The 26152-nt window shown below is 44.2% G+C and overlaps 1 protein-coding gene across 10 annotated transcripts in view; it reads left to right on the top strand.

The window, feature by feature from the left end:
* ENOX1 (ecto-NOX disulfide-thiol exchanger 1) overlaps positions 1-26152 on the top strand; it is a 276927-nt gene that overhangs the window by 167097 nt on the left and 83678 nt on the right. For all 10 annotated transcript variants that reach the window (XM_083748441.1, XM_083748450.1, XM_083748449.1 and 7 more), the window contains 2 exons: positions 24078-24251; positions 25379-25585. In XM_083748441.1, the coding sequence (XP_083604567.1) occupies positions 24078-24251; positions 25379-25585 (381 nt within the window). The remainder of the gene's footprint in view (positions 1-24077; positions 24252-25378; positions 25586-26152) is intronic.

Genomic DNA, 26152 nt, shown 5'->3' with positions numbered 1-26152 from the left:
GGATGAAATAAGGCTAAGAGGGGAAAGGGTAACAGCGTTTCGAATGCATTTAAAGTTTATTTGTGTTTGCAATAAACTACAATCTTCATTGTTAACTTGAGAACCAGACTGAGACTAAGTGTTTTACCGGGGAAAACCTGGTTGGTGGCAGCGGATTAGTGGTGTACGGGTCAATAGTCCATGAAACGACCGGGGGCTCTGTATGACTGTCAAACAGCTCTTACTGTCAGAAAGTACGTCCTGATGTTTAGTCGAAATCTCCCTTCTAGCCTTTGGAGCAGGAGAAAACAAGCTTGCTCCTTCTGCCATGTGGCAACCCTAGAGATATTTGCAGATGGTTATCCTATCTCCTCTCAGTCTCCTCTTCTCCAGGCTAAACATACCCAGCTCCCTCAACTGTTCCTGATGAGGCTTAGATTCCAGAGCCTTGGTCATCTTTTGGTTGCTCTCCTCTGCACATGTTCCAGTTTGTCAACATCCTTCTTAAATTGCGGTGCCCAGAACAGGACACAATACTCCAAGTGTGGTCGGAACCAAGGCAGAACAGAATTGCTGGGGAAACCCAGCCCGATGGGTGGGGTATAAATAATAAATTCATCATCATTACTTCCTCTCTTATCCAGAAATCCAGAAGTACAGTCTCTTATCCAGAGGTCCACACAGTTGATTGTTCATGCTAAGCTATGGTTTAGCTTAGACTTAAATTCAAACAAGTTGATGCATAAGAAGAACGTTTATTTTTAAGAGTAGACTGATGTAGCCAGCTGTACTAATGTAGCCAGAGGGTGAGACCAGGGAAGGAAATATTTTCCAAGTCATTCAGTGGGTTGCTTCCAAGATTCTACTTTAACAGTTGCTTGGATTTGTTGCTCTGGAATTATTGTTAATTTATTTATAAAATAGCTGTGTATTGCTGTTCATAAAAAATATCAGAGCTGTTTACAACAATCGTACATAAAACCCTACAATAAAAATGATATAAAAAATTAAGAACAGAGATCAACTATTACAGAAGGATATTTTCTTAACTATACGGACAAAGGTCTGTATAGATAAAGCAATGGTTTTCCCAGTAGTGATGGATGGAAGTGAGAACTGGACCATAAAGAAGGCTGATTGCCGAAGAATGGATGCTTTTGAATTATGGTGCTGGAGGAGACTCTTGAGAGTCCCATGGACTGCAAGAAGATCAAACCTCTCCATTCTGAAGGAAATCAGCCCTGAGTGCTCACTGGAAGAACAGATCCTGAAGCTGAGGCTCCAAGACTTTGGCCACCTTATGAGAAGAGAAGACTCCCTGGAAAGACCCTGATGTTGGGAAAGATGGAGGGCACAAGGAGAAGAGGGCGAGATGGTTGGATAGTGTTGTTGAAGCTACCAGCATGAATTTGACCAAACTGCGGGAGGCAATGGAAGACAGGAGTGCCTGGTGTGCTCTGGTCCATGGGGTCACGAAGAGTCGGACACGACTAAACAACTAAACAACAACAATTTTCTTAGTTGGCAGCATGAGTTTGGTACCACAGAAAGGTTTTCAATAGGTGCTTAAAGATTCAAACAGAAGGTGCCTGATGAATCTCTATTGGCAGAGCATTCCACAGGATTGGGCCAATGGCACTAAAGGCTCAGTTTCTTTTACTTTTTTATTGAAAAGAAAATTACAAACTGAACACCTGCCTCTCTCTCCCCTCCCACAACCCAAAGGCATAGTTCAGATGCAAACAATAATAGTTTCTACAAGCACTAAATTGAGGGGAGACTGAGTGTTGCTAATATAGAAAAATGCTAATATAACCAGATGGTTAGTTTCTTGTTCCTGTCGTATGAGTCTTGCCATTTTGAAATATGTTCAACAATGCTTCTGCAGATGACCTCCACATTTGAGCCGAGATAGAATGGTTTAGGTGTTCCCTAAAGTACCCTGGACCTAAGTTGTGCAAGAATTTGTCTGTTAATACAAAAACCTGGAACCTGACTCGGTATTAGATGAGCAGCCGGTACAAAAGTTTTAACTGTTGTGTCACACTTTGCCAGCCCCCATTAGCATTCTGCATGAACTGGAGCCTCTGAACCAGGCCCAAGGGCAGCCCCACATAGAAACCATGGTAGTAATCTAAGCTTGGGGCATAGCTGTCAACCGTCCCTTATTTGGTGGGAAACTCCCTTAACCCAGCGCCGAGTCCCGCTGCTGTCCCTTATTGATGATGTCCCTTAAATTTCCCGGGTTTCAAAGGAAGCAGCTCCTCTCCCTCCCTCCCTGCCGGCCAGGGAGGAGGGAGGCTCCAACTGTGTTGCTTGGCTGCGTTGCTCACCCAATAAGGAGTCTAAGAACGACTGGGGGGGTGGAGCTTGCATGCCTTGTGCCGATCAAATCGGCCGAGTTGCCTGGGGACTCGCCTTTGCTCAGCGCTTCCCAGTGGAGAGGTGACGGTGGTTTTCCTTGCTGCATCCCTTTTGCCGGTTTGCTGCGCTGTGGGAACCACCACTTGAGGCTTCGTTTGGCTGCTGGGCTGGCTGGGCTTTCTGCCTTTGGCTCGTGAGCTGGTTGACTAAAATCCCTTATTTTGGCTGCTGGTCCCTTATTTTCAAATCTGTAAGTTGACAGCTATGGCTTGGGGTTCCTGATGCATGGACTGCAGTGGTCAGGCTGTTCAACCTATCTGAGAAAGAATGAACTTCTGAAATTGTATTTACTGGTCTTTTAGGGTTGTATTCAATTAATTTGTTGCACTCGCAGAATGACTTTCATTTGTGTGGCGGAAGTTCTCCCGCCCTTGCACCCCCCTCCAAAGTTTGATGTTTGCAGGGAGAATGTGAGGAGAAGAGAAAGGGAAGTTGCCTTGTGCAAACACAAGTCGTTCTGCGAGAACCATGTCTTTATTAGACCCAGCCCCTAATTTTTTTCAGTTCAGGGTGTTTGATTCAGTAATAATTTAAGTGCTATATTTTGAAAGTAACAATCCAGAAGTGAGCACAGTGTCGTGATTATAATACATATCCCATTCAAAAATTAATGTTTCATGATATTGAAATTCTTGACCCTGAGTCTGGGATTTATTGCTAGTTAATTGTAGACAGTGGGTTAGTTTGTGCAATTGTCTAGTTCTCGATGAGTTGATAAATTTGTTTCTGGGCAGAACCACTTCAGGCATGGGTGTAGCCCGGATTTTTGTTCGGGGAGGCAGGCTGTTTGTTAGAGGGGGCAGGCCTTCTGTGGGGGGGGGGGCAGGTTTACTTATTGGGGGGATATACGCCCCTGCCCCCCCTTGGTTACATTCATGACTTCAGGTGACGGCTCACTTGAACGTTTTCTCCCTGGATACTATTCTATTTGTCCACCTAAAAACTACTAAAATAATATCAAGTTAAAAGCACAGGAAATGGGGCAGCTAAGGCAGAAGTAAGTAACTGAAACAGCGTGTGTGGTGAAATGTTGAGAGGCACAAGCAGTGTTAGAATTCCTGCTCCTTGATTGCAGTCATGGGATTGTTGTCTGTCACATGACGGTGTATGTTTTGACTCCACAGAGTGGGAAGTGACAGAGGCAGGATGTTTGTGTTACTGTGTTCCGTGAAGTGGGACTATTGTCCTTTGTTCTTTCTCTTTGCTGTCTGATGCTAGAGAGAGAGGGAGCCATGTTGCAGTGCTCCGTGCGTGTTTATATGTAAATAAAGTAGATTAGCCAAAATGCTGAGTTGCTGAGGTCTGTTATGCATGATGTGCAAACTCTGTGGATCCCTAAGTGTGCTGGTGTCTGTTGGCATCGGTCGCTGTGATGTTCAGGCTGAAGAAAGCTTTTGAAGCTCCCGAACGATCGACCAGGAGGGAGGGAACATGCCAGTCGGGCATGTGTCTCTGCCAGGGTCCTACTCGAGTGGAGCAAAAGGCATGTTCCTGAAGTTCCAAACATGGTCTGGTGTTCTATCCAAACTAAGTCTTCAAGAATTAGAGGATGAGGCAAACAAAGACCCCTTTAGAGAAAAATTGGTGTGTTTGAACCCTTCATGCCACACACATGCAGACTCAAATCCTTAAAAAGACATTCAGCCAGAAGGGTTTTGAAAGTGTTTATTGCAGCTGATCACCTGGTTCCATAACAACATAATGGTGGTGTAAAATTGTGCCCATATCATGATACCCAGCTAAGCCATACTCTGAGTAGATCCATTAAAATCAATTTTATAGGACAAAATAAACTCTAACACCACATACGTAATGTCTGGAATGATGGCTGTCACCTCTTCTGTAGTCATAATTCGCAATGAGGATTAAAATCCCCACTTCATCCATAAATAGTCATTAAAAGGAACCGCTGCCTGCCCTGTATGATCACGTATTAGGGGATAACTCTTCTGAGTTACATGATTTCCACCCATTTGGATGTACATTTAAAGTTTTTGTCTGCCAGCCTCTGTCGATGCAGCAGTAGCTTGATCACTTTATAGCCTACAAGGGAAACTCTATGAACAATGGAAAGGCTTTAAAATGGCGTGCAACTTCTGGTTTGCTTTTCTATAGCACTCTTGGGACATAGTTTGCTTGGCCTTGATGGCGAATCAATTTCCAGCACTGCTAGCCTTCCAGGACTCAAAGTACCCTATATAATTCCTTATTTATTAGTGCTGTAAAATTGGATTTTACATCTAAGCAAATGTCAAGGTTTTAAATGGTAGCAAAGTTTCCGATTGTATAGAATCTCTTTTGCTATTTGCTCTGCCGGTTGCTTTCTTCTTTATGTCACGTACCCTCTGAAGTTGCCACACATTTAGTAGTCAGTGTATGCAGTTTAATGCTGGAATATAATTTAGACAATGCATAGTTCCTTAACGATGTACTGTATTTTTTGCACCATAACACTCACTTTTTTCCTCCTAGAAAGTAAGGGGAAATGTCTGTGCGTGTTATGGAGCGAATGCCTGCGGGTGGCGGGGGGGATCTGCTGCAGTCGTGAGCAGAGGATCCATGGTTCCCCTTCCTTCCCTCCTCTGTGGTTACAAAGCATGGATCCACATGGATCCTCAGGATTTTTGCATTGGCTACTCCAAACTCACTGTCAGGTCACATGTCTGTGGCCACAGCATGAACCACAAAAATCATATATCCACTATTTCGTTTAGAATATTTTTTTTTCTTGTTTTCTTCCTCTAAAAACTATGTGCGTGTTATGGTCTGGTGCATGTTATAGAGTGAAAAATATGGTAGTTCTTAGAACTGTTAAATGCTGATCAGTACATTGTGCCTAAAATTAGGGTTGCATAGATTAAGTTTTATTAAATGGAGATTAATGAGCCTAAATTACCAATGTCCATTAATTTCTGTGTGTCTACTCTGAGTAGGACTAGTGTTAGCTACAACCCTAGCTTACACACAGTTTGATGTTCTAAATTAACTTCAGTGGCTGAAACATTTTCTGGCAGGTGGCCATCTGCCATGGCTTCTTTTAGCATTCCTGCATTTCATGGGCTTGGACTAGATGACTCTCAAGTCCCCTTCCAAATCTGCAATTCTGTGAATGATCAAAGTAATAAAAAAAATTTGGCACGCATTTTTGTTAAATATTAAGATTTATTTCCTTAGGCTTCATAGTTGTATAGGCTTCATCAGGCATTCAGCTGAACACATGAACAAAGTGTGGACCAGGACAAGGGTCAGTGCCGGACTTACGTATAAGCTAAACAAGCTATAGTTTCAGGCCCCACTCTCTTGGGGGCCCCCAAAAAAAATTAAAGGGGGAAAACACTGGATGTACATTTCCAAAATATAAGATAAAAAACAAATAAAATAAAACCTACATACAGCAACAGTGTTTTGTGTTGTGATGGCTTCTATGATGTAAGTAATGGGCCCCGCCTGCTAGCCTGCTCCCTAAAATATCACTGGTTTGCTCATTTCTATATATAGGGTGCCTACATTTAGCAGGGACTGGTTGCATGGCAACACGTGCAAATGGCTTTAGATACCACTTAGGTCCATACATTTCCAAATAGCATATATTCAACACAAAAAGCAGTGGCTATTTGTTGTTGACAAAGGACAGCTGGACATATAAAGGGCCCCATTACCTTCAGTAACTTGGGGCCTCATCAAACCTAAATCCGGCCCTGGCAAGGGTAGACACCCAAATCCTGCCCTCCATGTTCTCTTCCATGCCAGGCCCCTCCCCATCGCTGGCATTCCCATGTTGCACATGGAAGGTCTGTAAGCAGCTTCGCTTTGTGTTTTCTTGAGCAGAAGTAGACCAGCTTTACCTGCTGAGGTTCATTTGAGCACATTATTGGATAATGTAAGTGTTAAGTTGTGGGTGAACATATCAGACGACACAGCGATTCTTCAAACAGCTCTTGTTTATTCAGAGGCCAGAACAGAACTCATCTGAAGGGTTCAGCTAGCCTGCTTATATAAAACTCCAGTACAACGTAACTGTAACAACTTTCTGTAAGTATCCAATCACTGAACGTCACTTTCGATCCCTTATTTGCATATGTGGACTTGAACTGTCTACAGTATCCCCCTGCTGGCCCAGGGTGAGAACTTCAGTACATAACAGTAAGGCCAAGGAGAAGAAGACAAAGAAGAAACTTCTTTGTTGTGCCCACAGGTCTTCTCCAGAGAGGTCTGCTGTAGCCCAACACTATGGGTCTTTTGGAGATATATTAAGATGGTTTTGTTGCGAAGCTAGTTTAATAATTTGTGTAGAAAAGCAGGTGCTGACAAGTGTTTTTCGATAGCAATTTATACATCCATGAGGAAAGTCTTCTAACCCAACAGCAGCTGAAACCCAGTTTGGATTATAATCAACCACTCTCCCAAATCTGTCCTAGTGAAAACTGCTGAGACGTCGTTGCTCCTAGATTATCCACATGGTTTCCTGCTTGAAAATGGCTTTTTTAAATAAGCAAAAATCCTTATATACTTGCAACAAATGGCGCACACGTGCTCCGCTGGCACAAAATCATCAAATCCTTTTAACTCTAATGATATTACCCTTGTTTCCTGTACTTCTAATTCTGTTTCAGCAATGTCATCTGAGTTTTTGTTTGGCCTTCCACTCATTTATATACATTATGTGAGGAACAAAGGGAACCCTCCAAAGCATTTTTATTTCACTTGTAATCCTTTTACAGTTGGGAAATGGCTATCCTTTGTTTGCTTCTTCTTGGAGTGCAGATCCACTCTACAGAGCTGAGGAGAACATGTGTTTTTGGGTGTCACAGTATTAAAAGCATAACTTGGTTTGGTTTTTCACAATCAAAAGAACTGGTTTTTAAAAAAGCATGTCCTGGCTCTTTAACCTCTTCCCAAGATGGAAGAAACTAACTTGCTATTTATACAAATATGAAGTTTAAAGCCACAAAAGAGCAAACAGATGCTCTGATTTAATAGCAGCCAGGAGGCACTCTAGCAATGCTCAAGGGTTTTGCTATGTCTCCTGGGGGGGGGGGGCGTTCCTTACTGTTATCTTGGAAGCAGCAGAGCCCATCTGCCACAGCACAACAAACAACGTTTGAACCCTTTTCTCTCTTTCGAAAGGAGCCTGTTATGCGTCTCTGCTGTTTAAGTAACGAAAGAGAAGTCAGTTGGGCAGTTCTAGCTAGAATCTTCATCGTTTTGAGATAAGTGGGGCATCATGGATTAACCTCTTATCCTCAGAAGAAGACATTCATCAGGATACAGGATAATGGCCAACAGGAAATGGGACTGGAGTATATGGAATTGAGTGTGAAGATGTAACAAATAATTATGGACTACCACACCGTTGGGATTTGTTGGAACCCTTGTAGAGAAATTCATAATACTGGGTCAGATAAGAACTATGATTGACATTTAATGATAATAAAAAATGAAGAGCTTCTTTTGGACTTTTTTTTGGGGGAAGGTAGATGCGAGAGGACGGGACGCAGGTGGCGCTGTGGGTTAAAGCCTCAGCGCCTAGGACTTGACGATCGAAAGGTCGGCGGTTCGAATCCCTGCGGCAGGGTGCGCTCCCGCTGCTCGGTCCCAGCGCCTGCCAACCTAGCAGTTCGAAAGCACCTCCGGGTGCAAGTAGATAAATAGGGACCGCTTACCAGCGGGAAGGTAAACGGCGTTTCCGTGTGCGGCTCTGGCTCGCCAGAGCAGCGATGTCACGCTGGCCACGTGACCCGGAAGTGTCTCCGGACAGCGCTGGCCCCTGGCCTCTTAAGTGAGATGGGCGCACAACCCCAGAGTCTGTCAAGACTGGCCCGTACGGGCAGGGGTACCTTTACCTTTACCTAGATGCGAGAGGACTGGGAATGAAGATTGAAAAACCTTCGTCTAGCAGATGGAGAAAGAGCTGGACAATAGTATAGCCAGATGTTATCTTGGAGTGCATATTCTGAACATTTTGAATAATTGTTACATACATAATTGGCAGACAGAGAAATGGCAGCCCTTCTTATTTCTTTTTCATTAATTCCTTTTCTATCTTCCTTTTCTATGATTTTCCTTTATACTTACATTTTGTTTTGTAAATTGAAGTTCTCTATCTTGGAATACGGAAGATAACATCCATTGTCAACAGTTTTATGCTCCCATTGTGAGTTGAACTCATATGTGAGGTTTCTAATTGTTAACCCTTTAGGACATTAAGGAAATAAGAGAGCAGGCTAGAAATTGTACGCTCTAGTGGAGAGCTGCAAATTGGTTGCAGATTTTGTCATTGTCATTATTTTTCACAATACTTGGGTTCATCATCTTACTGACATATACTTTAAGTCTTTTACATGCAGAATTCAGGAAAGTGTCATGATGAACCTCAGGCAGTATTTTGGAGAAAATACTGCTCACCAGCTTGGTGGAATATATGTAGTTTTAAGTGTTTCAAATAATGAAACACTTCAGTCACACTTCTGTTTCTGTTTCACACCTTCATATATGCTTTATTTTATTCCTATTCTTGCTTTCAAACTACCCTTTTCTTTTCTTTTCTTTTTGTAATTGTGCTCATAAAATGCATGTAGATCAGCTTAGTTTTCATTACCATAAATTCAAAATGGCAACCATTTTTGCATTTATTGTGAACACAAAAAATTGGAAACTCTTAAAATGTAACAAATCCTTAGGTAAAAATGTAGGTAAAGGTACCCCTGCCCGTACGGGCCAGTCGGGTCCGACTCTAGGGTTGTGTGCTCATCTCGCTCTAGAGGCCGGGGGCCAGCGCCGTGCAAAGACACTTCTGGGTCACGTGGCCAGCGTGACGAAGCTGCAGCTGGCGAGCCAGCACCAGCGCAGCACACGGAAACGCCGTTTACCTTCCCGCTATAAAGCGGTCCCTGTTTATCTACTTACACTTAAGAGTGCTTTTGAACTGCTAGGTGGGCAGGAGCTGGGACTGAATGACGGGAGCTCACCCCGCCATGGGGATTTGAACCGCCAACCATACGATCGGCAAGTCCTAGGCACTGAGGTTTTACCCACAGCGCCACCCGCGTCCCATAGGTAAAAATGTAGTACGTTTATATGTATATGTATATTTATATGTATATATGTAACAGTGGTATTAAATTGATGAAATGTTGAAACCCTACCCCTCTGAAAACCCAAAACGGTGATTCCTTGTACGGGCACAATTCACGTTAAATATATATTTGTCAACTTCCAGAACATAGATTGCCACAGGGAGCAAACCTACATCTACAGAGGCCTTCCCTGGTACCTGTGGGGTCCTGTGTCTCCCCACCCCACCCCCGGTCAAATTAGGCTCAAAAGAAGCCCCTTTCAAGTCTTATTGTGTGTGGGGGGGATTTCAGGAGGAGGTCACAGCTGGGGAGGGTGAGCTCTTTGAAAATGTCCCTGTGCCTCAATTAGGCTTCAAAGAAACCTTCTGTTGGTTATATTACAGCGTAGATTTCAGATGTCACAGCCCAAAATGCCCCCCGCTGCAATTAAACTTGAAAGAAGCCAAGGTCTACTCTTGACTACAGCTCAGGGTCATAGCTGTCAACCGTCCCTTATTTGGTGGGAAACTCCCTTATCCCAGCGCGGTGTCCCGCTGCTGTCCCTTATTGATGATGTCCCTTAAATTTCCCGGGTTTCAAAGGAAGCAGCTCCTCTCCCTCCCTCCCTGCCGGCCAGGGAGGAAGGAGGCTCCAACTGTGTTGCTTGGCTGCGTTGCTCACCCAATAAGTCCAAGAACGACTAGGGGATGGAGTTTGCATGCCTTGTGCCAATCAACTCGGCTGCGTTGCCTGGGGACTTGCCTTTGCTCAGCGCTTCCCAGCGGAGAGGTGACGTGGTTTTCCTTGCTGCATCCCCTTTGCCGGGTTGCTCCGCTGTGGGAACCACCGCTTAAGGCTTCGTTTGGCTGCTTGCTGGGCTTTCTGCCTTTGGCTTGGAGGGGCTCAGAAGTTGAACATACCTGTGGTTGGAAAATCCCTTATTTTGGCTGCTGATCCCTTATTTTCGAGGCTGCTAGTCCCTTATTTTCAAATCTGAAAGTTGACAGCTATGCTCAGGGTTAGAGAGGAAAGCGCTTCACCATGCCAAGCCAAGTCCAGGGTGGAACGAAGCAGCTGTGATCCTGCACATTAATGATCTTACTTCCAATGTATGGTTGAACTCTGTTAGAAAGGGTTGCAACATTGCACTCCCTGGCCAGCTTTTGGCCTGTCTGGTTAAAAAGCTGAAAGTCAGTAGATACTGTTTACTTATCTTGCTGTGTATAGATCGGGTCTTCTTCTTCTTTGTTTAGGGATTAATTTTGCTGTTTAAAATTGTATTTTATTGATATAGTTTTTATTAAATATTTCAAAGATTTCTGTCCTGTCTTCCTATAAATATGCTAATTATCCATTCTGAGCCACTTAGAGCATCTGGGAAATAAGTCTTTAATATTTTAAATGCAAATAAAGACTTATTGAAGCATTTTTATTATTATTACAAATAAATTAAAAAGGCATCCTTATGCAACAAGACAAATATGACAATACTCATAAGTGACACAAATACATTTTCTTTAAAAGAATTGTCTGCCAAATGAAACCTCTGTGACATAATTTGGTTTATTTTTTTATATAAAAATGGTATTAGTAATTGTATTATAAATTGGTATTGTTATAATGAGGCTACTATTGGATTGTAATTGAAAACTAATAAAAATTATTATTAAGTAATCTTTTTTTTAAAAAAAACCTGCCCCATTAAAGTGGCTAATAGTTTTTTGTTGCTCATAAAATCAGCACGTTATTGAAATCACTGTCAAAGTGAATCATATATAAAAGTTTCAGAACCAACGGGATGACAAATAATACTTTTTATATCAAATTATTATGCGTTGTAGTCCTGGGGGATGATGAAGACAGACAAGTAGGGAGGTTACCAAAATGAAAGAAAATGAAAGAAAAGAGGAACATTCTAACAGCATTTTGTACATCGAAGAAATAATTAAGTAGAAGATGTATCAACATGCTGCAATCCAATCAGGATGGCTGCTCATTGATGTATAGCCTCCCCACAAAAAAGATCAGAATTAATGCTCAATAAAGACTGACTATAATTTAACCTCCATGTACGCTCTGAGTGGGCAAATCAGAATGACTGCTCAATAAATAGGTTGTCTGGAGGAACCCGAAGTCTGGATTTAGCAGTTACTGACAGAGAGCTAAACATATTTTAAACCTAGCATCACAGCTGTGTTCTTCAAAATAGGCTGTTCTGTTTTAAAGGTAAAAGATTTTCCTTCTGTGAATAATGAATAATGAAACCATTTGTTGTTGGAACATCTAACTGCTGCATTTTAAAGAGGTGATTTTTCTGCTGTATGGCTTACTTTTAAATCCCATTGCAGAATCTAAAAACGAACTTCGAGTGAGCCATTTCTCATTTTTATAGATATTTATCAGTTTTTCTATATCTATGCAAATAAAAAAAATATCTTTTGTGTGTGAACAATGTAGAATATGTACATTCCCAGGCCAAGTTTGTTAAGGTGGTGAAGTAACTTATTTCTTCTGTGGGTCTTTCCTTGCCTACACAAGTGTCTTCTCCTTACTGGCCTTATCTTCTGTTCTCAAATGCCTCACTTTGCTTGTGAGCTGGCCAGTGTTGGCTGAAGTCCTTCCAGTTGGAGATTTCGTCCATTGTCAACACCAGTCTGGGAGATGAAGAGGAAGCTGAGGTGGCAACTGAGTTTTGATTGTGTGTTCCTGGAGAGGTGGTCTTTAGTCTAGGATTTGGGGTTTCCAGATTCACTGCTGTGAAATTGCTACATCCCTGTCAAGTCCTTCTCTGGCAGCCATTGATTAGGCCCAACACATAAAAGATCACGTGTGGAATTCATGTTTCTGCCCTTCTGAAGTCATTCAAGTTAACGGTGTGGTTGTTTCCTGCAGAAGCAAAGAGCTCATTTGTTTGGTGCATGTAGAAGATTTTCCTTAAATTAAGTTCCAGTGCCATACTTTGTGTATCACTAAGGCAGCATATCTAAGAGCTGCAATGTATCACCTAGAGATACCAACTGGGCAGGTTTATAAGCTTCATCAACTGGCTTAACACATACCCTCCAAGTGTCCCTATTTCCCAGGGACAGTCCTGGATTTACTAATGCTATCCCAGCTTCTAATTTTATCCTGGAATGTCCCTATTTCCTCTGGGATTGCTGCCACCACAAAGTTCAGGGAAGAGGAGGAGTCGGTGTCATGGTCCAGTTCACGGGCAATTGAAGTCCCGGCAGGGGACGTCAGGCAAGATCGCGGTGTGGGAGCAGGAACGGGGGTCCAGAAGCCAGGAAGCCAAGAGTCCAAGGGTCAGAGAGCCGGAAGTCACAAAGTCAGATGAAAGAAGAATGGCAGACTAAATTAATGGACTATGCAGAATTGGACAAAATGGAAGGATTCAAACCTGCAGGACCAGAGATTTACAGAAGATTGGAAGAAGTATATGAATTATTTGAAGAGCAACTGTAATCAACAAATTACGCTAGTAGGACTACAAGAAGTTTTGTAAGGAGAAATATATGAAGTGTTACAAAGTAGAAAAAGATAGAGATGTTGGTTATGAGTTTGAAATGTAATAGGGAAGATAAGAAATGCATACTGAGAGATTAGATTGGAAAATTTTCAGACAGCATTGATGGAAGTAAAAAAATTGAGTAAGATGTAAAAATATGTTTAATTACCGTTGAAAATGATACATTAAAAAAACTAATAAAAAATTATATATATATATTTTTAAAAGGGAATCACAAAGTCAGGGGTCCGAGGATCGAGGATCGAGAAGCAAGGAGTCAAGAAGCCGGGGTTCAAGGATCAGGAAGCAAGAAGCCAAACGTAGCAAGGCAGGAAGCATGTTGCTGTGGCAAAGAGCCGAAGGGAAATGCTGACCTTATATCCCTTCCCAGCTCTTGCCACCAGGTGCTGTGAGTTACCATTCGGCCTCACTTGTGAGGCCGCGCCTTGCCTCTTCAGAACAAACTTAGGAAGGCCCCAGTCCTGCAAAGTTCTAATGGTCACAGGGCCTGGCTCCTGCAACGCACACCTGACAGTTGGTGCTTGTTCTGAGCTGCAGCAGTGGCAGTTGCAAGGGAGCAGGTGCCTCTCCGTGGCTGTTGCTGCCAGCCTCTTGGGAGCCAGTGTGGTGTAGTGGTTAAGAGCGGTAGACACGTAATCTGGGGAACCGGGTGTTATGTACTGAAGTTCTCACCCTGGGCCAGCAGGGGGATACTGTAGATAGTTATGCAAATGAAGGATCGAAAGTGACGTTCAGTGATTGGATAGTTTTAGAAAGTTGTTACAGTAACGTGGTACTGGAGCTCTACATAAGCAAGCTGACTGAGCCCTTCAGTTCAGTTCAGTTCTGTCCTGGCCTGTGAATAAACAAGAGCTGTTTGAAGAATCGCTGTGTCGTCTGATATGTTCACCCACAACTTAACACCGGGTTCGTGTCTCCGCTCCTCCACATGCAGCTGCCGGGTGACCTTGGGCTAGTCACACTTCTTGAAGTCTTTCAGCCCCACTCACCTCACAGAGTGTTTGTTGTGGGGGAGGAAGGGAAAGGAGAATGTTAGCCACTTTGAGACTCCTTCAGGTAGTGATAAAGCGGGATATCAAATCCAAACTCTTCTTCTTCTTCCCTTGGGCAGCTTATAGTGGCTGCTGGAGAGCGGGCGAGGAGGAGAGGCTGCCGTCGCTGAGGCCCAGTCCCATGTGACGTGCCAGTTTTGAGGGGCAGGCAGAGGGCACAACCACCTTGCACCCACATCTAATCACTGCTTCTGGAATCTGGCCTTTGGACTAGACTGCTTGCCCTCCAGCTCATCTGCTCACCAGCTCCTGTTTCTGGAACCTGACCTTTTCTCTTGTCTTTTACTGTGCTGCTTACCTCTGACTCATCTGCTCATTCGCTTTCACCTCTGAAACCTTGACACTTGCCTTTCTTTCTTTTTTTGTAATTAATTTTTATTCAATTTCCAATATGCATTCCATCCATGTTTAACATCCACTTCTAACATATACATCTTTTAGACTTCCCTCAGCCTGTCTGACAATTTTCCATATTATCACGATTACTCACATTTCTTAAATTTATATTGCACTTTAACAATCTTGATCTTATCATATCTTTTAAGCAACATTTCTATCAATCATTTTCACAGAGCTTCTTGAAAGCCAGCAAGCGTTAATTGCTCCTCACATACATTTTTGATATACTCTGTAAATTTATTCCAGTCCTCGGTGAATCTCTGGTCGCGTTTTCCCTGTTAATTTGTCCATTTCTGCATAATCCATCAGTTTCATTCTCCATTCTTCCCTCGTCAGCATTTCTTCCTGTTTCCATTTCTGGGCCATCAAAATTCTAGCTGCTGTCACTGCATACCTAAATAACTTCACATCCTTCTTTTTAATTTCATTCCCTAATATTCCTCATAAAAATGCTTCTGGTTTCTTAACAAAGTATATTTCAACATTTACTTCATCTCGTTATAAATCATTTCCCAGAAGCCTTTCATTTTCTTACACTCCCACCACATGTGATAAAATGTTCCTTCTTTTTCCTGACACTTCCAACATTTATTACTGATTTTATACATCTTACCAAGTTTCACTGGTGTTACATACCATCTATACATCATTTTCATAACATTTTCTTTTATTGTAGTGCATGCAGTGAATTTCATTCCTTCTTTCCACAATTTGATCCACTCATCAAATTGTAGACACTTGCCTTTCTGGGACTACACTACTCTGGCTTGTTCCCAACTGACATCGGGTCTCTGGTCTTGGAGTACTCACCTCTGGCAGAGCATGGCACATTGTGGTGCAGATGTGAGTCTAAAGCTGGGTTATCTAGCCTGCCTCTGTGCATAGATATCTCGTGCTGGATGGAGTTGAAAGGCTGGCTGTAGCCAAGGAGATGGGAGAAGGGTGTGTTTTTTTAGATGATTGTGTTGGATGCTGAGAGATGAAGCTTGGGAGAACCAGCTCTGCCAGGAATTGCTGCCTCTCACTCATTGTCAACTTTTAAAAGAATAAGCAGATATGTACCGTATTTTTCGCTCTATAAGACGCACCAGACCACAAGACACACCCAGTTTTTGGAGGAGGAAAACAAGAAAAAAAATATTCTGAATCTCAGAAGCCAGACAGCAAGAGGGATCGCTGCGCAGTGAAAGCAGCAATCCCTCTTGCTGTTCTGGCTTCTGGGATAGCTGCGCAGCCTGCATTCGCTCCATAAGATGCACACACATTTCCCCTTACTTTTTAGGAAAGAAAAAGTGAGACTTATAGAGCAAAAAATACGGTATATAATTTCACATTGCAGCAGAATTTCTCAGCAAAGGCTGGTTCTGAAGAGATTGCTCATCACTTCCCACTTCTTGAAAAAGATGAAAGAAAGCACTGAATCACGTTGCTGTGGAATATCTGAATCATGTTGCTGTGGAATATCTGCCTGATCTATTAAAAGCACCCCCTCCGCCTGCAAATAATTGGGGAGAAGTAATCTAGAATTTTACCTCAACTCAAAAACTTTAAATTGATGCAGGTTTTCCAAACTCTCAAGAAACACCAAATTAAATGTCTTCGTATCAAGAAAGAGTAACAGTTGCTAAAGAAAACAATTTACCATCTGGAAGCCGAGTCGGTTTCCTTTGTGTGTTATTTTCGAATAGAACATCCAGAGACAAAAATGTATTGTCAGTACCAGCAAGGCTGAGAATTTCACCATATGTTAACGTCTCACTCAAAGGAAAAGGAAGCAGCTCTCATTATTTTGCTGCTTACTCAAGATGCATTTTAAAAAATTATTGATGGAGAAAGGCAAACATGGGAAAAGAATTAAGAAAAGATGTGGAACTTATAATTAGACCAAACAGCAGATAGAATCAAAACTTGCTCATTCTGAATTTTGCTCCAAGTGTGCCCAATTCTACAAATTGGTCTCCAAACTGGTTTCCTTCCAGATGTTTTGCTTCAACTCCCTCAACATGGCCAATTGCCAGGGGTGATGGCAGTTGTTGTCCCAAATCATATCTGGATGGCACCTCTCTGAGGATGGCTAGACTAGAAGGTATTTTGTTTCCTTGATCAGCTGGTATTCATGGGACCATAGCAGGAGTTTAGGTCCTAGGCAGCTGGGTGCTCCATAATAAGCCACAGACCAAAGCAAACTACCGTATTGTTCGCTCTATAGGATGCACTGGACCATAGGACGCACCTTGTTTTAGAGGGGGAGAACAAGAAAAAAAAATCTCCCCCTCTCTGCTCACCACCCCTTCAGCGAAGCAGCAGGAGAAATGGAGCCCCTTTCATTTCTAATCCCGCTTGGCTGAAGGGGCGCTGCGCAGCTCTCCCTCTCTGCTGAAGCCAGGAGAGTCTTGCTCTCCTGGCTTCAGCGAAAGGAACCCAAAGCCTGCAGAGCGCAGCGGGAACTCGCGCTGCACTTCGAAGGCTTCAGGCGGCTATCCCTGAAGCCTGGAGAGCGAGAGGGGTCAGTGCGCACTGACCTCTCTCGCTCTCCAGGCTTCAGCGAAAGCAACGTGAAGCCAAGGAGCGCAGAGGGAACACTCCCTCTGCGCTTCGGAGGCTTCGCGTTGCTATCGCTGAAGCCAAGGAGCCTGCATTCGCTCCATAGGATGCACACACATTTCCCCTTAATTTCTGGAGGGGGAAAAGTGCGTCCTATAGGGCGAAAAATATGGTATATGCACGGGGGAAGCAGTGAAAATTAGGCTCAATGCTGGCTGCGACCACCTGTTGACAATGGCAACTTTTTTACTTGGGTTCAGATAACAGGTGTGCCATACATTCAGTCAAACCTAAACAGTTGTGAACCCCATCAATTTCAAAGGGAGAGATTAGCGTTTGCCGAAATCTCCCACAATTCAGTAGGGCAAGAAAACTGCTTGCTTTTGGCTGCATTGTGTCCTATGTGAGCGGTGTGTCACTTAAGAAAAGTGGACTTGTGAATATCTGCTTGCTTTAATGGAAATAAAAAGTATGTACACTGAGTCCTTTCAAGTATAACGGAGTCCTTGTTACTATTTTGCTTAGAAGACTCACTTTTCAATGGAGAAGGTCATGTTTCATTTTTAAACCTGAATGAGGTTTGTGGCATCAAGGAAGGTTCATAAACATAGACTTGTAGCTTTGGCTCAGCCAGAGATCTCCCGGATCCTAACTTGCTTATTTTGGCTGATCTCATGTTAGGGTTGTGTCCCCCCCCCCCCTTTTTGTAAACAACAACCTTAGGTTTTAAAATATGAATGTACAAATACAAATGCTCACTTCCAAAATGTATTCTAGGGCTTTTCAGAGATACTACATTATAGGAAAAGGGATGCGGGTGGCGCTCTGGGTTAAACCACAGAGCCTAGGACTTGCCAATCAGAAGGTCGGTGGTTCGAATCCCCGCGACGGGGTGAGCTCCCGTTGCTCGGTCCCTGCTCCTGCCAACCTAGCAGTTCGAAAGCAAGTCAAAGTGCAAGTAGATAAATAGGTACCGCTCTGGCGGGAAGGTAAACAGTGTTTCTGTGCGCTGCTCTGCTTTGCCAGAAGCGGCTTAGTCATGCTGGCCACATGACCCGGAAGCTGTACGCTGGCTCCCTCAGCCAATGAAGCGAGATGAGCGCCGCAACCCCAGAGTCGGTCACGACTGGACCTAATGGTCAGGGGTCCCTTTACCTTTACATTATAGGAAAGAACACTGTCATGTGGTTTCAGGACAAGGCATAGTTTTTATTTTCAAGCTTTGCTCTTTTTTGTTGTTTATTTGTTCAGCCACAACTCCCAGGCTGCCAAACCCTGGATTTTTCATGTTACCATTAAATATTGCTGCATTGTGATCCAAAAGCTTTTGGGAATGCCCAAACAACTCGCCATTGCCTCTGAATAATTGATGGTATCAAATTGCTGCAAAATGTTGCCAGCAGAAGGATCCGAAAGGATTGTTTCTTAAGAAACACGCAAGTTTCATTTTTTTAACTCCCCCCCCCCACACACACACAAAGAAAGGGCTCATGAAATTGCCTTTATAGTATTCAAAAATATCTGCTGTTTTATGTTTCATCATTGTATAATTTTTGCTGCTGTAGAGCAGACATCTGCTTCACCTTTGTAATGTTGGGGGGGGGGAGGAGAGAGAGAGGGGGTAGGAATGACTTTTATGTAGTAAAAAGCACTACCCATTCTCCTTCTCACCAGTCTCCCTGGTGGTTATGACCAAGGTTGTCTCAGGTGTGGTGTTTGGGGTTTTGTGGTTTGGGCCACTTCAACATCCACACTGAGGATTCTTCTGGTCCTTCTCGGGTTTGCATGGCCTCCTCAAATGATCATTGGTCTAATGCATGGATAGGCAATCTAAGGCCCAGGGGCCAGATCCAGCCCAATCGCCTTCTCAATCCGGCCTGTGGACGGTCCAGGAATCATTGTGTTTTTGCATGAGTAGAATGTGTCCTTTTATTTAAAATGCATCTCTGGGTTATTTGTGGGGCATAGGAATTTGTTAATTTTTCCCCCTTTCAAAATACAGTCCGGCCCCCCACAAGGTCTGAGGGACAGTGGACCGGCCCCCTGCTGAAAAAGTTTGCTGACCCCTGGTCTAATGCATAGAGCAGAGCTTTCCAAACTTTTCACATTGTTGACACACTTTTTAGACGTGTAATTTTGTGACGGGACGCAGGTGGCGCTGTGGGTTAAAGCCTCAGCGCCTAGGACTTGCCGATCGAAAGGTCGGCGGTTCGAATCCCTGCGGCGGGGTGCGCTCCCGCTGCTCGGTCCCAGCGCCTGCCAACCTAGCAGTTCGAAAGCACCTCCGGGTGCAAGTAGATAAATAGGGACCGCTTACCAGCGGGAAGGTAAACGGCGTTTCCGTGTGCGGCTCTGGCTCGCCAGAGCAGCGATGTCACGCTGGCCACGTGACCCGGAAGTGTCTCCGGACAGCGCTGGCCCCTGGCCTCTTAAGTGAGATGGGCGCACAACCCCAGAGTCTGTCAAGACTGGCCCGTACGGGCAGGGGTACCTTTACCTTTACCTTTACCTTTAATTTTGTGACATTCAGTTGCATCATTTTGCGACACAGTTAATTCAGTTTTACTAGCAAACTGGAGGTTAAACTAACCCCTTTCCAGCCCTGGGAGTTGTGTTTGACACACTAACGTGTCGTGTCACATGGTTTGGAAAGCTCTGGCATAGAGCAATTCATGCCCTTGGTTTAGTCTTCACCTCATTGTCATGGTCAGTCCACTTCCTGGTGAGGTTTGGCCTTGCAGCAATGATTCTCCCCTGCAGGCTTTGGGAGCCAGATTAATAATAATAATAATAATAATAATAATAATAATAATAATAATGATGATGATGATGATGATGATAATGATAATGATAATATATTTATACCTTGCCCATCTGGCTGGGTTTCTCCAGCCCCTCTGGGTGGCTTCCAACAAAATATTAAAATACAATGGTCTGTTACACATTAAAAGCTTCCCTAAACTAAATCCTTCAAAGACAGAGGTCCTATGGCTAGGTCGGGATGGCATGGGGATGAGGGACCAACTCCCTTCTCTTGCGGGGGCCCAATTAGTGCCATTGCCTTCCGTTAAGAGTTTGGGTGTAATCCTTGACGCCTCCCTTTCCATGGAGGCGCAGGTTACAGCAACAGCCAAGGCGACATTCTTCCACCTTCGCCGCATCAAGCAGTTGGTCCCTTACCTTTCCCGCCCCGACCTGGCCACAGTGATCCATGCGACGGTCATCTCCAGGCTTGACTACTGTAATTCGCTCTATGCGGGGCTGCCCTTGAAGCTGTCCCAGAAACTCCAGCGGGTACAGAATGCTGCAGCGAAGCTCCTCACGGGGTCTCTGCCATGGGAGCATATTCACCCAGTGCTTTTCAAGCTGCACTGGCTCCCGGTGGAGTACAGGGTCAGATTTAAGGTGCTGCTTTTGACCTTTAAAGCCCTTCACGGCCTAGGACCCTCGTACCTCCGGGACCGCCTCTCCTGGTATGCCCCACAGAGAGCCTCAAGGTCCATAAATAACAACACCCTAGTGGTCCCGGGCCCTAAGGAAGTTAGATTGGCTTCAACCAGAGCCAGGGCCTTTTCAACTCTGGCTCCGGGAGCCTGGTGGAACGCTCTGCCTCATGAGACCAGGGCCCTGCAGGATCTGATTTCTTTCCGCAGGGCCTGTAAGACAGAGTTGTTCCGCCTGGCCTTTGGCTTGGAGCCAGTTTGATTCCCTCCCTCCCCCCCTCTCTCTTTTTCCCCCTTCTTTTCCTTCTCCTCCTGCGATGAGGCTACATTTTAATATTTTAATGTTCCATTATTTTAATTGTTGTGTTTTATTTTTGTTTTTAAGTTTGTAATCATTCATCTTGTTTTTATTATTGCTTGTAAGCCGCTCTGAGCCCGGCCTTGGCTGGGGAGGGCGGGGTATAAATAAAAAATTATTATTATTATTATTATTATTATTATTATTATTATTATAAACAGGGCTGCCTTCAGATGTCTTCTAAAAGTCTGGTAGTTGTTGTTCTCTTTGACATCTAGTGGGAGGGCGTTCCACAGGGCAGGTGCCACTACTGAGAAGGCCCTCTGTCTGGTTCCCTGTAACTTGGCTTCTTGCAGCGAGGGAACCGCCAGAAGGCCAGATAGAATGGTCCACCTTTGGAGACTGATGGAGTCCTGACTGCTCTGGGCAATTCTAAAATGGATAGAGCAGGTGATCCTGTTGAGGCCTTTGTTTCACTATGGAATGGTGAGACCCATAGAGCCCTTGACACGACTGCACAGTCTCTGTTGCTGTCATTTTGCCCCTTGGTATCCTGAGGAGCTGCAGTAGATGAGATGGACTTTAATTTCTATTTTTTGAAAAATTTAATAAAATATTTAAAATCAAGGCATAGATCTCACTTAGGAACTGATTGATCACATCTTCAGAGTTGTGGCGCTGAGGACAGTGAAGAGATTCTCCATTGCACACTTGGGGAACTATCCTGCAGAGTTGTTCTGTGTTATCTGGAGGCTGGTTTCTCCTAACCAGATGGCTAAACACTTTGCAGATAAAGCTTCGCAGATGCCGCTGTTCTAACAGTGCCAGCCGAGGTGTCTTAACGCAACGTCAAGCCCATTGTTGTCGGATCAGTTCCAGTTCATGCAGCCTTAGGATGTGGACAGGATATTTGCAGCAATGTATCCAACCACATGGGATGCGGGTGGCGCTGTGGGTTAAACCACAGAGCCTAGGACTTGTCAATCAGAAGGTCGGCGGTTCGAATCCCCGCGATGGGGTGAGCTCCCATTGCTCGGTCCCTGCTCCTGCCAACCTAGCAGTTCGAAAGCATGTCAAAGTGCAAGTAGATAAATAGGTACCGCTCCGGCGGGAAGGTAAACAGCGTTTCTGTGCGCTGCTCTGGTTCTCCAGAAGCGGCTTAGTCATGCTGGCCACATGACCTGGAAGCTGTCCACTGGCTCCCTCGGCCAATAAAGCGAGATGAGCGCCGCAACCCCAGAGTCGGCCATGACTGGACCTAATGGTCAGGGGTCCCTTTACCTTTTTATCCAACCACATGCTCATTAGATTTTTATCCTTCCTGGCTTATTAAAGCTGGCCTAGATGGTGTGAATGGGTCAGAAGAATGGTAAATGGATACTTGCAATGATGGAGTGATACCCACTGTTATTAAAGAGGGCGGTAAAAACCTACTCTAGACACCCAGTGAAGTGTAAGAACAACAGACAGGTCACCAACACTCCTTTTTTGGCAAAGGTGGTAGAGAGGGTAGTCATACGGTGAGCAGCCTCTGGGACCTCATGACCAGGACATGTCAACAGGGCTGTTTTCAAGGGTTTGGTGGAGGAGACTGTGTCTTTTGGATCAAGGCTGGTTGCTTATCTTTTTAAAATATTTCTTTATCCAAAATTATAACGACATATTATCCAAAAACATATCATCCTTGTTTCCCACCCCCATTTTTCCTCCCTCCTCCCTCCCACACAAAAAACTCCCCACCCCCACCCCACCCAACTTCCCTCAGTTCCCTCAGTCTTTGGTTTCTCTAAGAATGCTGTTTTCTGCATGTTACAAAGTTGCATAGATCCTCACACTATTTAGCTGATTATTATCAATAAAAAGTTTGTGAATGTTTATTCAAAACCTGCCAAGGAGTCCAGTTCGCTTTGTTCAAATACTTTGTAAAGGGTTCCCATTCATCCTTAAAATCACAGTTATCCTTGTCCTGTAGCTTATATGTCAGTTTTGCCAGTTCTGCATAGTCCGTCAATTTTTCTTGCCATGATTCTTTAGTTGGGGTTTCTTCAGTCTTCCATCCTTGTGCTACCAGAACTCTCGCGGCCGTTGTCGCATGCATGAAGATGTTTTTCAACTTTTTGGGCAGGTCTTTCCCTACAATCCCTAATAAAAATGCAAGGCTGGTTGCTTATCTGAGCTGTTTGCGTGGGGTGGGAAAACATATAGATCACCTGCTTGCTTTTGTGACTTTTAAACTCTTGCTAGGGAGTTAGCACCATGCAGCTGCAGACCTCAGAACACTCTGAGGTGGGTTTGGAAGGTACAGTGTACAGATTCCTACCATTCCCCAGAGGGGGCAGAGGCGAGTGAGTCCATATTGAGCGAGACAGAGGGACCAGTATGCGAGGAAACAAGATGTCCTGTCAGGGAACTGACATCAGAGCGAGAGGTGGAGGCAGGGCTCCAAAGCGATGCCGGAAAGGGGACCAGCAGGGGGGAAGGAATTCAGCGTAACACCAGTAGAGAAGAGAGGGAGATGGAGGATTTGGAGACAGGTCTCCAAGACCCTTCACCAGAGACTAGTGGAGAGAGCGCTGACACGCCTCTGCCTTCCCCTTACTTGCGCAGACGAGTTCCGTGCAGGGAAAGTAGGAGGAGACTAGGCGTCAAACAGCTCTTATGCTGGAAGAGGTTCAAGAAACGCCCACTGACAGATTCTGCAAGTGACTGACTGGCCACAGAGTGTGAGCTGTCAGCCAAAGCATGGTTGGCCAGGCAATCTAACCAAAACTGAAGGCAACTTACACACAAGTAACCCCTTACAACCATTACATGTCCCGGAAGGTGTGCCATCTTCCAGGTGCAAAGATTCATGATGTGACAGAGAAGATGCCACGTCTTATACACAACCCCTTCCTTCTGATTCATGTGGGTACAAGCGATACTGACAGAGATTATCCATCTAAACTTTTAATTAAAGCAGCCTTACAGTGCAGGATACGGTTTAGCTGGACGTTTTCCCACATGGGCACCAGTGAAATGAATTCAGCCTGTACAAGAGTAGCGGCCATTTTTTTACACAGCCGTCAAGAATTTCACAGAACCGTGACCATTAATTGTACTATCCAGTACTATCCTAAATTTATATACTCTTTCCTTCTTCCTGCATATTTGGATTTTCTACCCCCCCCCCCAGCCTCTGCCTCAGTGCTTAGCTGAAACGCCGAAGGGGGTTAATGTAAGGTTTAGGTTTTGGGTGCATGTGAGCAAACAATGATTTCTTAACAATAAATCTAAAGCAAGATGATCTCCACAAGAAGGCCAAAAGTCATTTCAAAGGTGCTAAAGCAAATATTTTATTTTCTACGTTTGCAGATTCAATTTGTGTACGAGGCTTTGATCCAAACATCAACATGGTCACCGGAATAACTCCAGTTAACCCCATGTTGTCAAGTATGGGATTAGTAGCCCAGCCGCCACCAGCGGAGGTGCCTGTCATCAAAGAAATAATTCACTGCAAAAGCTGCACGCTCTTCCCTCCAAATCCAAGTAAGTGTGCTTCGTTAATTTAATTAATGCTCCAAATCATTAGTCCAGTTCAGGCTGTCCTAATCGGTTTTTACCCAGGGTAACAATGGCAATTTAGTTATCCCTTCACTTAGCGTTTCCACAGGGAAAAAGACTTCACAATTTGGATAACATGAGGCAAACTTCCTTCCCTTCCTTCCTTCCTTCCTTCCTTCCTTCCTTCCTTCCTTCCTTCCTTCCTCCCCTTAGCACAGCTCTGATATGTTAGCATCCCACAACATAGGGAGCTTTCACTTTATACAGTGGTACCTTGGGTTAAGTACTTAATTCATTCCAGGGGTCCATTCTTAACCTGAAACTGTTCTTAACCTGAAGCACCACTTTAGCTAATGGAGCCTCCCGCTGCCGCCACGCCGCCAGAACACGATTTCTGCTCTCATCCTGAAGCAAAGTTCTTAACCCGAGGTACTATTTCTGGGTTAGTGGAGTCTGTAACCTGAAGTGTATGTAACCTGAAGCGTACCGAGGTACCACTGTACCTTGGTCTATGTAGCTCAGGGCTGCCAGCATCTCTCCAGGGCTTCACAAACAAGGGGACACTCCCAGTCCTACCTGGAGATTGAAGCTGGCTTCTTCTTCTGCACACCAAGCAGATGTTCTGCCACTGAGCTGAAACTTCTCTGCAGGTCCAATATTTGCCCCAGTCCCCGTCTAGGGGATCCTTCCTCGCTTGTTGCTGCAGCCACGGGTTTAGTCTTCACCCCCTTTTAGTAGACTCTCCCCCCCCACCTCGCCAGGTTTTTTTTTTGTGATAGGACTTTTATGTGATAGGTTTTGTGTCATTTTGATTTTTTTTTTTACCTTTTGTTCATTGTGATGATCTTCACCTGAACAAAAAATGCTTTGATTAATTGGGAGCTGATAAAGCAAACAGCACTGAGCACATAATTCCCGTCTTAATGGCAGAAATCTGTGGTGTCAGCTGATTAATATTTTAATACCCAAATAACTTCTGTGAGGACTTGATATGATTAGATGCCTTTCTGATTATTCAATGTTAAACTTTTATTTAAGCAATTTATTTTATGTCTGAAATGAATTATGGGGCTGAATAGGAAAGCAAGTGAGAACTTTAATTTTTCTCTTAGATCTTCCGCCACCTTCAACAAGAGAGAGGCCACCTGGATGTAAAACCGTATTTGTTGGAGGATTACCAGAAAACGCTACTGAGGAGATTATTCAGGAAGTCTTTGAGCAGTGCGGTGACATCACAGCAATTCGGAAAAGCAAGAAGAATTTTTGTCATATCCGTTTTGCTGAAGAGTTCATGGTCGATAAAGCCATTTACCTTTCTGGTATTTGTCACATTCTTTAATGGGTTTTCTTTGCGGCTTCTCGTTTGCATTTTGCGATGTTGATTTGCTGTTATGTTCTTTAACCTTTATCGGAGCAAGTGTTGCAAAGCTCAGGAGTTTGGGACAGAAACTGCAAGGGCACAGTCACAATTCCTTCATCCCTAATGTATGGTATTCCTCTTAATTCCAGGTGTGAAGGGGGCTGTTTCACAGGATTCTGTGAGCACAGGATGCTCGACTCTAGGGACCATTCACCTGATCTGCTGGAGCCATTCCTATGGTCTTGTTCCTGTGTTCACCAGAACTTTCCCCCGTTTTCTGCTGCTCTGTGATAATTCAGTAGAGAAGATAGGCTCCCCAAACGGTGCCAAAAACCATTGTTTCATATAGAGTTTTTATATATGGTACTGGCCCTATTCAGTCAGGACAGCTGGTTTTGATATCAGTAGCCTGTACTGAATTCTTTATAAACAGCCGAGTCCCAATCAAAACTTACCTGACTTACTGAAAATGGCTAAGTCAAATATCTCTCTCAATCAGTCTTCTGTCTTCTTAGCCGATGGATTT

Source organism: Podarcis gaigeae (assembly GCF_964106915.1).
Source record: "Podarcis gaigeae genome assembly, chromosome: 7".
NCBI classification, from domain to species: Eukaryota; Metazoa; Chordata; class Lepidosauria; order Squamata; family Lacertidae; genus Podarcis; species Podarcis gaigeae.
Note: the sequence above shows the minus strand (reverse complement) of the source record. Positions and strands in the feature narration are given on the sequence as shown.